At 30.2% G+C, this 13,774-nt stretch overlaps 3 protein-coding genes and 1 long non-coding RNA gene across 5 annotated transcripts in view; 3 read left to right on the top strand and 1 right to left on the bottom strand.

Moving 5' to 3' along the window:
- Nucleotides 1–1,435: 1,435 nt before the first annotated feature.
- Nucleotides 1,436–7,401, top strand: LOC145965372 (uncharacterized). Its single transcript, XM_083088867.1, has 5 exons — nucleotides 1,436–1,719; nucleotides 1,903–2,132; nucleotides 2,245–2,565; nucleotides 3,796–4,175; nucleotides 6,363–7,401. Exons 1-5 carry the CDS (start codon nucleotides 1,649–1,651, stop codon nucleotides 6,942–6,944), a joined length of 1,584 nt encoding a protein of 527 aa, XP_082944993.1. The 5' UTR covers nucleotides 1,436–1,648; the 3' UTR covers nucleotides 6,945–7,401.
- Nucleotides 7,402–7,614: 213 nt separating this feature from the next.
- Nucleotides 7,615–13,052, bottom strand: LOC145965379 (uncharacterized). The gene is made up of 3 exons (XR_014436682.1): nucleotides 12,071–13,052; nucleotides 9,091–9,925; nucleotides 7,615–8,226 (listed from the first exon to the last, which is right to left on the bottom strand). It is a non-coding gene; the product is annotated as an uncharacterized LOC145965379 (long non-coding RNA).
- LOC145965376 (synaptic plasticity regulator PANTS) lies at nucleotides 9,852–10,886 on the top strand. 2 transcript variants are annotated; one of them, XM_083088873.1, is made up of 4 exons: nucleotides 9,852–9,969; nucleotides 10,182–10,261; nucleotides 10,331–10,495; nucleotides 10,570–10,886. In XM_083088873.1, exons 2-4 carry the CDS (start codon nucleotides 10,214–10,216, stop codon nucleotides 10,792–10,794), a joined length of 438 nt encoding a protein of 145 aa, XP_082944999.1. In that variant the 5' UTR covers nucleotides 9,852–9,969; nucleotides 10,182–10,213; the 3' UTR covers nucleotides 10,795–10,886. The 2 variants fall into 2 exon arrangements, with proteins under 2 accessions (XP_082944999.1, XP_082945000.1); XM_083088874.1 differs by lacking the exon at nucleotides 9,852–9,969 and having other exon boundaries at nucleotides 9,987–10,261.
- LOC145965370 (uncharacterized) overlaps nucleotides 11,811–13,774 on the top strand; it is a 68,677-nt gene continuing 66,713 nt past the window's right edge. Inside the window, exon 1 of the mRNA XM_083088862.1 lies at nucleotides 11,811–13,024. Coding sequence (XP_082944988.1) covers nucleotides 12,843–13,024 — 182 coding nt within the window. The 5' untranslated portion in view covers nucleotides 11,811–12,842. The remainder of the gene's footprint in view (nucleotides 13,025–13,774) is intronic.

Below are 13,774 nucleotides of genomic sequence, written 5' to 3'. Positions count from 1 at the left end.
CGGTAAGTATTTATTAATATACATATAAATATTTAATCAAAATATTTTATCACATAAAATGGTTATCATATTGTCAAGAATAAAAGTTGCGTGTTTGTCGGTCCGGTTTTTTTGTGGCTGGGCTCCCCATGGACTAATGGCTGCGTTCAACAGAAAAAGCTGCTTTGCAACTGTTGTAAAATTCGTGAATCTGATTGGTGCATGCTCTTAGATTCAGTCAAAATTAAGAGCATACACCAATCAGGCTCTCGAATTTTACAACAGTTGCAAAGCAGCTTTTTCTGCTGAACGCAGCCAATAGGGGTCTGTTCTTTTTAACTGCACTGCTGCATTAGTGCAATAAGTTAGAAAGAGACAAACATACTTTCTTTCACTCTAACTAATTGCACTAGTGCAGCAGTGCAACTAAAAAGAACAGGCCTTAAGGCCATCACACACAAAATTGCATAGCTGCATATGCATTACATAAGACTATATGGACCAATGAGCATCGAGTATTATGTTATGTAAGTCAATATGGCGATTTAATACTCGATGCTCATTGGTTCATATGGTCTTATGCTATGCATATGCAGCTATGCAATTTTGTGTGTGATGGCCTTAAGATCTGTTCTTTATAGCTGAACTGGCTGCATTAGTTCAGAGGTTATCTTTTTCCTCCCAATGTGGAGTAAAAAGGATAACCTCCGAACCTAACCTAACCTAGTGCAGTCCAGTGCAGCCAGTTCAGCTATATAAAGAACAGACCTAGGCTGTGTTCCAAAATTCACTGCCAGTACTGAAAATCTATAGGTCCATATTCTGAATCCTCTTTTATCGATAAAAGTGCCTCTAAAAGTGGCTTACAGCCAATCAGAAGGCTTATAAGCCACTTTTAAAGGCACTTTTATCAATAAAAGAGGATTCAGAATATGGACCATAGTGTACGTCACGTAAACACAGATATCTATACTATAACTATAGATCGCTAACTCCCATTGATTTTGTACATAAAGGTCCATATTCTGAATCCTCTTTTATTGATAAAAGTGCCTTTAAAAGTGGCTTATAAGCCTTCTGATTGGCTGTAAGCCACTTTTAGAGGCACTTTTATCGATAAAAGAGGATTCAGAATATGGACCAAAGAGTCACAGACTTCTATATATACTAGACTGCTAACTCCTTATATATAAGACGGCTTCGATTTTATGTACAAATCACAGATAGGTATATAAAGGTATTCTATTCTGCGCATGCGCTCTGCGATAACGCATGTTTATATGTATATACATACGCAAGCTAGGTTAAGTATATGATATATATCTATATCGATGGTATCTGCGCATGTGCAGAATAAGTCACGTTAGTACATAAAATGTGAGGACATTTTATATAAGCAAAATATGGGGAGTTAGCAGTCTAGTTATATTAGAAGTCTGTGCAAAGAGTGTCCCCGAAAACCATGTAATATGGTGGCCGCGCATGCGTAACGTTGGTGGAAAACCAATATGGTGGACACCTGTAGCTAGTTGAGTGATGTAAATATATTAAATTTTCATTATACTTTTTGCGTCAATTTATTGTTAATGCAAGACACAAGCTGTGGATATCGTGTTTGTTGGTGTAGTAATAGTTTCTTGGTGTCTTGATTTAAATATTTCGTACAAATATGCCTATGGCATGTAGCGTTAAAGGGTGTAAAAGTCTATGGAAAAAACATTCCAAGATAACATTTCATAGGTAAATGTAATCTATTATAATTATTTATCTATAATTAATGAAGTTTTATTATATAAGTCAATCAAAGTTTTATAATTTAAACTTTCCAATAACAATGCAAATGTATAATTCTTCTGGTTATATATAACCTTTTTTATAATGCACTCTCAAAAGTGGATATATATTCTAATAATATAATTTTAGATTTCCACCTAAAAATGAAAATTGTTTTAAATATTGGATTGCGGCCACTGGAATTGATGATTTGGTTTCGAATGCACGAGTATGCAGTTTACATTTTATAGATAATGATTATTTTACTCATACAAAGCATGTAAATAGAAAATTTCTGAAACCTGATGTATTTCCAACACAACATGTTCATAAAAACATAATCCAAATGCTACAAGATAAAGGAAATAAAATCAACAAATGTAAGTAACATTATTTTAAGTATGAATATTTTTTACTCATTATTTACTGAAAGTTTAAAAAATATATGTTACATAATGAACAATATGAAAAAAATATATGTATTTATCACAGATGATAAAAATGACACACCCTCACACACACACATTAATGAAGAACAAAATGATAAGCTCATTGATGAAGAAGAAGCTAACATAAGCAAACTAATGTCATGCTCATTGATGAACAAAAATGATAAGCCCATTAATGAAGAAGCTAACCAAAATAATGTCGTATTTATTGATGAGCAACAAGTTGAACAAAATGATGTTATGCTCATTGATGAGCAACAAGTTGAGCAAGATGATGTTATGCTCATTAATGAGCAACAAGTTGACCAAAGTGAGCAGCCCATTGATAAGGAACAAGATGATATTACTTCTATGATATCAAAATGTATGTATACATTCTTTAATTAAAAATAATTTTTCCAGTGTATACCCCAATAGCCAAGTCTGCTAAAGCAGATCTTGTCAGGTAATCTGTTACAAATTTTTGTCGACAGAAAGATTACAGAATTGATGCAGGTTCTGATATATCATGTGATGTCGGCAGAATGTCAACAGAAATATAACAAAATCTGTTCACATAACTGGACAACAGATTATCAACAGAAACCGAGTAGACCCTGCTAATGTAACTGACAGCAGATTGATGGCAGAAATGGAACAGGATCTGTGCGGCGAAATTTGATGTCAGATTGCCTGTAGAAACCGAGCAGGATTTGCGCACACAATATCTGATAGCAGATTGACGGCAGAAGCAGAACAGGGTTTGCATGATTCGATAGTTCCTTCGTTTACCGCTATGTGATATACTTTCTCGCAATCAAATATCTGTCAAAAATATATATAAAGTCGCGATTATTAATAAAAGATCAAAAATATAGTAACTATTTCTATCACTTTAATTTCCGACATCTGATACAAACAGATGAGATTCAGAATATTAAACTGATTGGAATCAATAGGATAAATGGTAAATTATTCATTTACTGCCTATTTGAAGCATAAAGCAAGAATTTAATTCTAAATAAATTACATCTCCAGTTTTACAAGTTACATTTACTTTTATCATTTACTTTATTATTAATTTAATTAAATTGAACTAGTCCTTCGTTATGTGAGAATAATTACGATATAACATATATTATTATACATTATGTCATATCAGAAAAAATTGTAATTAATCGATAACTCACCGATAATACTCTTATTTAGCACCTGTAATAATCAATTTTATTGCATTTATACAACATTAATATAAGTAAGCCCAAATCTTGTTCGGTTTCTGCTGTCAATTTGCCATCAGATTGCGTGCGCAGATCCTGCTCGATTTCTGCCGACAATCTGTTGTCAGATTATGTTTACAGATTCTGCTCGGTTTTTGCCGCCAATCGAGCGTCAAGTCATGTTAACAGATCCTGCTGGATTTCTGCTACCAATCTGCTGTCAGATTCTGTAAGCAGGCTCTGTCAGCAGAATATAAGCTGAATGAGGACGCAGTTGATGTCAGTCTGTGATGTACTTTGATTAAACCTGTTACCAGTCTGCCGACATACTGCTAACATTTTGCTTACGGGGTATATATAAATTTATAACTATTTAATTATTTTTAATGCTACAGGTTTAAATTGTGAGAAGTTATCTGCAGAGAATGAAATGTTGAAACAGAAAATAATAGACCAAAAAATATTACAGGAAGAACGATTAGAGCAACAAGCTAGCATGTTTAATATTATTATTAATAATAAAGAAGCTGCATTAAAACAAAGCTTGGAATCAAAGAAGAAGCACAATAGAGCTTTAACTAAAAGCATACAACGTAAAGAGAAAAATATTAAAAATTTAAAAACATTATTTAAAACTTTACAAGACAAAAATATTTTGGCAGAAAACGATGCTTCTAAATTGAGTAATGAGTTTGGTGATTTACTTGTTCCTTTATTACAAAATGAAAAAAGAAATAAGAATAAATCTTGTCAAGGCCGACGCTATTCTGAAGAGGTAAAATGGTTTGCCATAACGTTGCATTATCATTCCCCTAAAGCATATGAGTACTGTAGGTTAGCATGGTTTGCTTATTCTGTATTTCTATTCTTCCTGCATTTTGCTATTCACTGTCATTACTCAAAATATATAATTTACATTAAATATAGATTTTCCGTATTGGAATGATAGATATATAATATTTATTTTATACTATCTATGTCTATGATTGTGGAATATTGAATAACGAAATGCAGACTATTTTAAACTTAATCAAATTTCTCAGTAAGTCAAAGTATTTTACTATATTAATGAATGAGCAATTTTACGTTAATTCTTACAATATTTACTAATTTATTAACATGACAATCTTTTTTAATATAATTTTATTAAGAAGTTTAACTTATAAAGTTGTTCCGCAAACAAGTTTTTCATTTGCTTTACTGAAATTATTTAATAGCTTATAAAATTACGTATTAAAAAAATAAAATGAAAAATTATAAATATTTTTTATAAGGTGAATTGCTTTATAAAGTTTATTATTTATAAAAGCATGAGTGTGTGTGCTGATAATGCATTCTTAATATCTGTAAATCTCTGTATGAATTAATAATTGCTAAAACACATTTATTCTATAATTTATGTAAATATGTTGCACATGTTGATGCATGACTTGCATTATACTAATTATGTGATGATGATATGATATGGTGATGGTGTTATATATATTGCAAATGTTTTGTTTTACCGACGGTTACTCAGAACTATTAAGCTATTACTGTTAAGCAATTAGATTTAAAAGTAATAAGTAGAGTTAAAAATAATTTAGCTTTTGATTCATCTATATTTCCAAACTTAGAATGTGATAATGTCGGTATTTTGGATATGCCACATAAAATTAGTCTTATAATTGCAATAAGTTCTAGATTTATTAAAATTAGACTCCATTCTTATTCTAAGTTTTATTTAGAAGAGATCTTAAAACCTATACGAAAAAGACATCAATTAACGAAACAAATATTATTTTATAGAGAGTAATGTACAATATATAATTTTCTGTTAGCTAATAAGTCTGTTATATTTTACGTGTGCTAATAAACATTTATTTTTTACTAAAAAATGTAATACAAATGTAATACATATACACGATTAAAAAGATATGTAAAGATATTAAGTTTTCTCCCAATTGTCTTTAAAACTGAATTATTACTTTATATTTGCGTATATAGTATAGTTGTTAATGTAAGTTGAATAATGTTCAATATTTAAGTTTTTATCTTAAAAATTATATTTTTTCACATTATAAACTTTTAATTTTGTTGTAAAATAAATATAAATATATATAAATATATATAAATGTTGTATAATATTTAATCTTGATTCTAATTATATATATATCTTTTAAATATATTTTAATATATTTTAAAGGCTATAACAATTTTTTAATTAAAAACGAAGATTATATATTATTTAAAGATAATTTTTATTCAACTGTAAGTGTACAGATTACGTACTTATATACATTGTACATAACATCAACTAATCACAAACGTAACTGCTGTCCACCAACGTTACGCATGCGTGAGAATTTAGTACATTATAAATTTCGTGGACATGTATTTGACGCAAGTTAGCGGTCTAGTATATAGTATAGATGTCTGTGCACGTAAACTATAGATTTTCAGTACTGGCAGTGAATTTTGGAACGCAGCCTTTATATGAACTATATTCCAAAAAAATCAATATGGTGGGTCAAATACACTTGAAAACACGTTGCAGTATATATTATTGTAGTGTATTGTAATATTTAACAGTGTTAATTTTATTATCACATTCTCAGTTGCACTACAGTTCAAGTATGTATATTTGATAAAAGATAATTGATAATTTCGTAATATAAATATACTAATAACAGAGTCGTTAAATATTTTAATAGAATCAATGATTGTTAAAAACTTAAAAATTTATAATTATTGTTTATGAAAGAAAAAAATATACAACAATAATAATAATTCTATCAATTTTCGAAACATCTTAAATAGCACTTAATTAAATATTTCATTATTCATCATGTCATAATAATTTGTCACTCATTTACTGTTTTATAATTAATATATTTTTTTCATTAATATTTGATAATTTACTTTTTATTGATTTTTATTAATTTTATTATATCATTAATTATATAAAAAATCTATTTTACAGGAAAAAAAAATGGGAAGAGCTTGTTGTGTTTCTGGCTGTGATTCTGGTGTTAAAGTTCCATCACATAAGTTCCCAAAAAATCGAAAAAGATGTGCTGAATGGGTCAATAATTTAAATTTAAAACATTTAAAAAATTATGACAGTAACAGTTTGCAAAAATTTAAAGTTTGCCATAAACATTTCCATGAAACAGATTATAGTTGTGCTCCACATAATCGTTTTTTGAAGGATACAGCAATTCCATTTATAAAAAATACTACAGTTATAGACACAATAACTAACAATTCGCCGCAACAACAATCACAACAATTTAATTTATTACTAGAAGTTAAAAATATAGAACAAATTAAAACTGAACTGCAGGAGAAATTAGTTCAACATCAAATATATAATGAACAACAACATAGAGAGACAAATAAACAACAAGAAAATATACAAATCTTCAAAATAAAAGAAGAAAACCTTTTTCAACAAGTGCATGTAAATAATCAAGAAGATATAAATAATCAGGAACATGTAAATAATCAAGAAAATAAAGAAGATCTAAAATCATTCAAGCTAATCCAAGATCATGAATATTGATTAAACAAATTAGAAGAAAAAGTTGACTTTATTTTGAAACTCTTCAAAAAGAAGAATATGGAATAGACCAGATTTACCAAAAATAACATGTAAAGCTAAGCTTATTGCCAAAGTCAAAAGCTTATATGGAACAATAATAAAATTAAGACGAGATAAAAGACATTTACAACGTCTTTTTTTACAGCGTTTCAGGGAAGAGAACGCAAGAAAAGAACAAAAGACAACACTGTCTCTTTCAAAAAGTAATGAAGATAAAACTAACTTTAATAAAAATCCGAGAAAGGTTTATCAATATGATTTTAAGAAATAATAATATTCCTCCTCAGGTATTTAACTAATATTGAGTGCTAAAAAAGTAAAATATTCTTACTTTCTGAATTAATATTTTATTAAAACATTAGAATTTATGTTATACATAATTTAACAAACAAAAGGTAACAAATAATTGTCATGTTAATAATTCATGAAATTAATTTGTATATTTATAATATGTATTATATGTATATATATGTATATATGTATATATATATATATATATATATATATATATATATATATATATTCCATTCTTATTTTTATAACTTTATTATTATATTATTTAATATATTTTATCATACTTATTCTTTCTACATAAAATTTTTTATTAATTTTTTATAATAATTTCCTTCCTTTTTCATTATTTGTCATTATTTGTAATAATTTCCTTTTTCATTATTTTCTATTATTTGTAATAATTTCCTTCTTTTTAATATGTATATCTTTTTAAGCTAGAATATATACTATTGAAGATAAAGCATTTTGTATATATAAAAGATCTCATTAATTCTTTAATTTTCTATTTAAATATTTACTCTGTCCATCCATTACAACTTTAAATTCTCAACTATCCAATATTCTTTTACTTACTGCACTCGATTAATAGTGAAATACTTGAAACATATATAAAGAAAAGATTTTTATAGATGAAAAAGATAAATATATTGCTTTAATATGGTATAAAATTTTCATACAATCTGCTTTATCATATGATAAAAAGCATGATAAAAACATTGTTTTCGAAGATTGGGGTACAAAGAGAAGTAGAAAAATAGCAGATGCTATAGTATTTTATTTAAGGAGTTTAAAACCAGGAAATAGGATGCCACTGGGATATGAATATTGCAAAAATAGCGCATTAACTCATTAATTAGTACGATGCATAAAAGAAATGATTGCTAAATATCATCATAGCTGGTTTAATAACCGTTGCTACCAATATGCGACCAAAGTGACCCAAATGTTGCTGCAATAAATTATTTAATAGATGAGTGCAATATAATTTGCATAATGAAAGGTTTACGTATAAGTAAGTAAGACCATTAAATATATGTATAATATGTTTTTCTTGTTTATAAATGTATATATTATTTAAAAAATACAAATTTATTTTTCATTAATTTTAAATTAAAAATTTATTAAATTTAATTTATTAAAAAATTATCAAAAATAGTTAAAATTTTTTATATTATATTATAGAAAAGTTTTATAATAAAAAAGTAAAGAAATAGTGCCGGTTTATAATAATGTGCATTTATTAAAAGGAATTAGAAATAATTTTTTAACAAAAGATCTAGATACAGACATAACTATTAAATTCATGGATATGAAATGAAATATGCATCATGGGATCACATCATTTTAATATATGAGATTAACAAATAATCAGTATATTGAGGCAACGTCAACTGCCAAAAATAACGAATAAACATATTGATTCACAGCTTATATCTAAAATAAAAATAAAATAGGCAATTAAAGTTTTTAGTAATACTGTTGCAAATTTTATATTATCTTAAATTTAAATGTGAAGGTAAAACAGTATAATAAATTTGAAATCAACATATAACATTTATTAATAATATAACATAATTATAACAATAATATAATATAACACTTAATATTTTATTTCTTCTATTTTATTATTTGTTAAGTCTTTAACTATTTATTTTAAATTGTATTGCAATTCATTTTCAATTATTTAATGTAACGATAATATTATTAATTACCATTTGTTGTTTCAGGAATTGTCAAAACATGAGAAAATGAAATAATACAATTACCAAAAAGAGCAACAACTTTGGAAGTTATATATTTTTTAATAACTTACTCGATTAACAGCACAAAACGTTAAGGGCAGCATATTATCATCTACCAGTAGTGGGCATATCGAATTTTGGTGAGAAGCTTGTGAGAAATTAAAAAAAATGCAGTGTGTTTTAATAAAGAAACACATCAAATTCCAAAAAGGGATTATTTAAACAGTCCGTATGTATCACAATATGTATTAAACATGCTATAAAAGTTGCAGAAATAAAACTGACAAATATCTGCCATGAACCTCAACCTCGAAAAATTAACAAAAATAATAAACGATCAATGTTTTACAACTTGTACATTTCTCTCTCTCTCTCTCTCTCATTACATACATATTATAAAACATTGCTATTAACAATAATTGCAGGACAATTCATTAAAACATGGTTCATGATATTTGTAAATAATATTTTGTTCGGAAAAATTCAAAAGAATTTTGAAAACTACATATGTAAAGCAGCTTAAAATTTATCAAAAAAGATATATGAAAAATTTCAATGTATACAGTTGAATATAATTATAAACACACACACACACACACATGTATATGTATTTATATATAATACAATAAATATTTTATTTTTTTGAAAATATATTAATATTTTAAAATTTATTTTACATTTGTACCCATGTTTTAAATTTAATCATTAATTAGAATTGATATTAGCGTAAGACTTATTCATATTACGCGGAAAATGACGCCATATTAACTTTTAGTTCACATTTTTGACTCATAGATGGCGTTATTAACGCTGGTACACATTTTTAACACAGGAGTCTGTTCAGCGCTATCTGTGTCCTCTTCTTCGATTATGCTGTCCCCCACCATACCTAAATTTACTGCTTTGCTATTTGACACAGAAAAAACATGGATATATGAACAATTAGATTTGTATGTATTACGCATATTAAAATATCAAGATAAGTTCGTTGAACAACTTCTTTCATAAGTTTTGAGCAAGATTCAACGATGATTGTTTAATTTAATTTTTACTGTGTTGCATTAATATGTATTCTAACCTATATCCCCAATTTTTAATGCTCTCTTGCGTGCTTGACACGTGTTCGGCAAATAATAAGTAGTTTAATTTTTTTTTTATGCAGAATAAGAATTGCGTTAAGATAAACTGATAAGCATGAGAGAAGCCAAGGAAGAAAAAATAAACCACGAAAATGCGTGGATGGTACTTTACACTTATTATATGTATCGTCTTTTTATCGAATATCATATCAATTTTATATTTCTTTGTTAGATAAGGCCATGTATGATGTACAAGGCCGAATATGATGATTGTACCAGTATAAGAGCTCGTTTCAATCAATATTTCATATTCGGCGAAACGCTCGATTGTAGCCAATGGAAGACTGATTATGCCAACTGTTATGACTGGGAAAAAAATAAGTCGGAAAAAGCATACGTATGAGCGATTTCATTCTATAATTTTAACGATAGCTCTAATGTATCACAAAATAATGCTCTGGACAATCGCAGGACGAGCTGATCTTGAGCGAGAAGCAGCGTAGAAGAGAGCGTTTAGGTGCGCATTGTCGGAACGACGTCTGGGAGAGAAGAGAGAAACCACCAGAGAACTGGAACGTTCCTCTACCCGAATGGATGCAGAAGGAGTTCAAGAACTCGTATCTACATATAAAGAATGAAGAGATGAAACAGGGCAAGGAAACTTCCCAGCTCAGTTCAAGATGCACTATATTGTAACGATAAGCGACGGATTTGATCTTTAAAATTAAGTATAGCATGTACAAATGTGTATATACATATTTATTTATAAACCAAATTATTACATGTAATGATATATATACAGGGTGGCCCATTTTAATCCATCCAGTCGAATATCTCGAAAACCAAGCCCGGGAGAGAAAAATGTTTCAGACAAAAGTTGTTTGGTTTCGAGGGGGCCATAAGATGGTACCATTGGTTTGACCTTGAAGAGTCATTTGAAGGTCACGTGAAGGTCACCTCAATTTTTTTAAATGGCACCCCCTATATATTTTTACACATTCTTGTAGCTTATCTCGAAAGCTTTCCAAAACACCATAATTAAGTACCTTTTCGTTAAGTGCTTTTTGAGTTATGAGGCTTGAAATAATTTCTTAATTTTACATAAACCGTAAAATATCTTGTAAAATATTCATTTTTCGATTATCTTACCTTAATACTTTTATGTACAAAATAATGAGAGGAATCAATTGGTGTAAAGAAAACACCAGTGTTGTTTTTAAGAAAAAATATGGAATTGTTAATTGCAAATTACATATTTTTTCTTCAAAACAACTATGTGTTTTCTTTACACCAATTGATTCCTCTCATTATTTTGTACGTAAAAGTATTAAGGTAAGATAATCGAAAAATGAATATTTTACAAGATATTTTACGGTTTATGTAAAATTAAGAAATTATTTCAAGCCTCATAACTCAAAAAGTACTTAACGAAAAGGTACTTAATTATAGTGTTTTGGAAAGCTCTCGAAATAAGCTACAAGAATATGCAATGACAAATAGTAGGTTCCATTTAAGAAATTAAAGGTGACCTTCATGTGACCTTCAAATAACTTTTCAAGGTCAAACCAATGGTACCATCTTATGGTCCCCTCGAAACCAAACAACTTTTGTCTGAAACATTGTTCTCTCCCGGGCTTGGTTTTCGAGATATTCGACTGGATGGATTAAAATGGGCCACCCTGTATATGTTAAGTTTTGCAGCCTTCCCATTCAAACAATCATTTGTTGTTAGAATTTTTACTCCTGACTGCTGCCAATCTATGATTGGCAAAAGACGGAGGGAGTATGCGTTTCACCGAGCTCGGATTGATTGTCAACGGTATTCTCGATAACTATAAAATAGCAAGATATCATCTTTTACACATCAATTTCTTATTAATCAAGAAGGTTTCAAGCATATAATTATATTTCAAGAGCTGTGCAATCGAAGAAAGAATGAGAATACTGGAAAAAAAAAGATTGCAAAAAGTACCTTCATACATCAAATTGTTGAATTGTTCATCGCCTCAAGGAATGGAGCCCAGAAAGTTGGGATCTTCATATTTTCTCTCTTAACATTCATTTCACAATGTTTCGTAACGGACGAAAGCCCGAGAAGGAAATACATAATGATACATTTCCCGCCAAGTAATCCTTATCGCGATGAATGACACATACGCAGCTGCGGGTCGGCAAACTCCGCGCATGCGCAATGAAGGCTGGTCTCTCTAAACGAAACCACCGACTACGATGAGTGAATGCAAAGTGTACAACGTCACGTAAGGTCGCCGATGTCGAGGCATGCGCAATCGCGTCCTCCACCGACTGACAATCTCGATGTGCCTCATTTTTCCATCACGATCGCAAGAAGTACTCCGATTCTGACAGTCTAATAAAAGGAAGGCGAGAGGAGCGGAAGGGACGCTTGACGTTTCGAAGACGCTGCGCGCGCGCTTCATCCCTGCTCCACCTCTCGCACCCTTTCTCCCGTTCCATGGGAACGCTGCGGCTGTTCCTTGCGTGCGTACGTGCATACGCAGCGCGTGCAGCCGTAGTATCCGATTGTCCGCAGTGAATGAATGACGTAACATCTGTATACGGATATCGGTCGGGCTTTATCGTCCAAGTAAGACGAGTAGAATAAGCCAGAGGAAACAAGGCTGGGCCGGGTGTCGCTCGCACCAGACTTATTGCGCGTCTTGGAGCATTGTGCGCGCGCCGCGCGTTTTTCGCGGCACGTGCAGCGCGTAGCAGTGCGACACGCAATGGCCACGGACTGCGTGGTTGACGGCGATTACCTGGGTGCGTACTCGCGCTTCTTCGCCGAGTTCGTCGCCCGGGTAAACCCGAACGATCAGCTGCCGGTGAAGGTGAGCGCTTACGACGTTGACGAGAGCGAGCTGGTCGGTGAGATCATCAGCGTGACTCTACAGTACCTCAACAAGACGTAAGCATCAACAGACGCCTTTGCCTGTGGTTCGAATTAATTGTCGCGTGGGCGGGATGATGCTCGCCGTGTGTGTGTGTGTGTGCGTGTGTTTGACATTCCACCGAAATGCCCGCGGCTCCGCGTTTCTTGCGAAAGAGCGCGAGTCCCGACGCTTTCGAAATCGTATCGCGAGCTATTCGTAGGTAAAGCTTATCTCTGAGGAGTTCCTGAGATGGGATATCTAGGATAAATATTGAAGAACATGTAAGACACAGAAATTTAACTAGTTTCCATGAACGTTGGTTGGAGAATCTATTGTGATTTTATTGCTAGAAGTAGACGTGAAAACGACAAACAAGTAACTTTAATCGTATTTGATTAATGATGTAATATTTTATACAAATATAAGTTTTTAGAATTAAAAAAATTAGTTTTTTTAATTAATTTATAAATTTTTAGAATAAAAAATAAGTTTTTAATAAAGAAGGAAAGATTTTTTTTCTTGCATATTCACATTTATTCGCGTTTATGGATTAAGGAAAGACATTATTTCTGACACAAAATATTCAATCAATTTTATGAGAAACAATCGCAAAAGTAGTGGCAAGAATAGTTTTCAAAAAGAGTAATTTGTAAAACGTCTGCCAATCCTGATCAGACAATCTTTTTTTTTTCCGTTGATTCATCATTTAATTGAAAGATATAATATTCTTTTTATTTGTTAAGTAACATCTTGACCTCAATTTTTTTGCTTTTTATAGATTCATT

The sequence above is a fragment of the Camponotus vicinus genome, unplaced genomic scaffold, assembly GCF_025532165.1.
Source record: "Camponotus vicinus isolate PSW18456_S1 unplaced genomic scaffold, iyCamVici1.0 SCAF_14, whole genome shotgun sequence".
Lineage (NCBI taxonomy): Eukaryota > Metazoa > Arthropoda > Insecta > Hymenoptera > Formicidae > Camponotus > Camponotus vicinus.
Note: the sequence above shows the minus strand (reverse complement) of the source record. Positions and strands in the feature narration are given on the sequence as shown.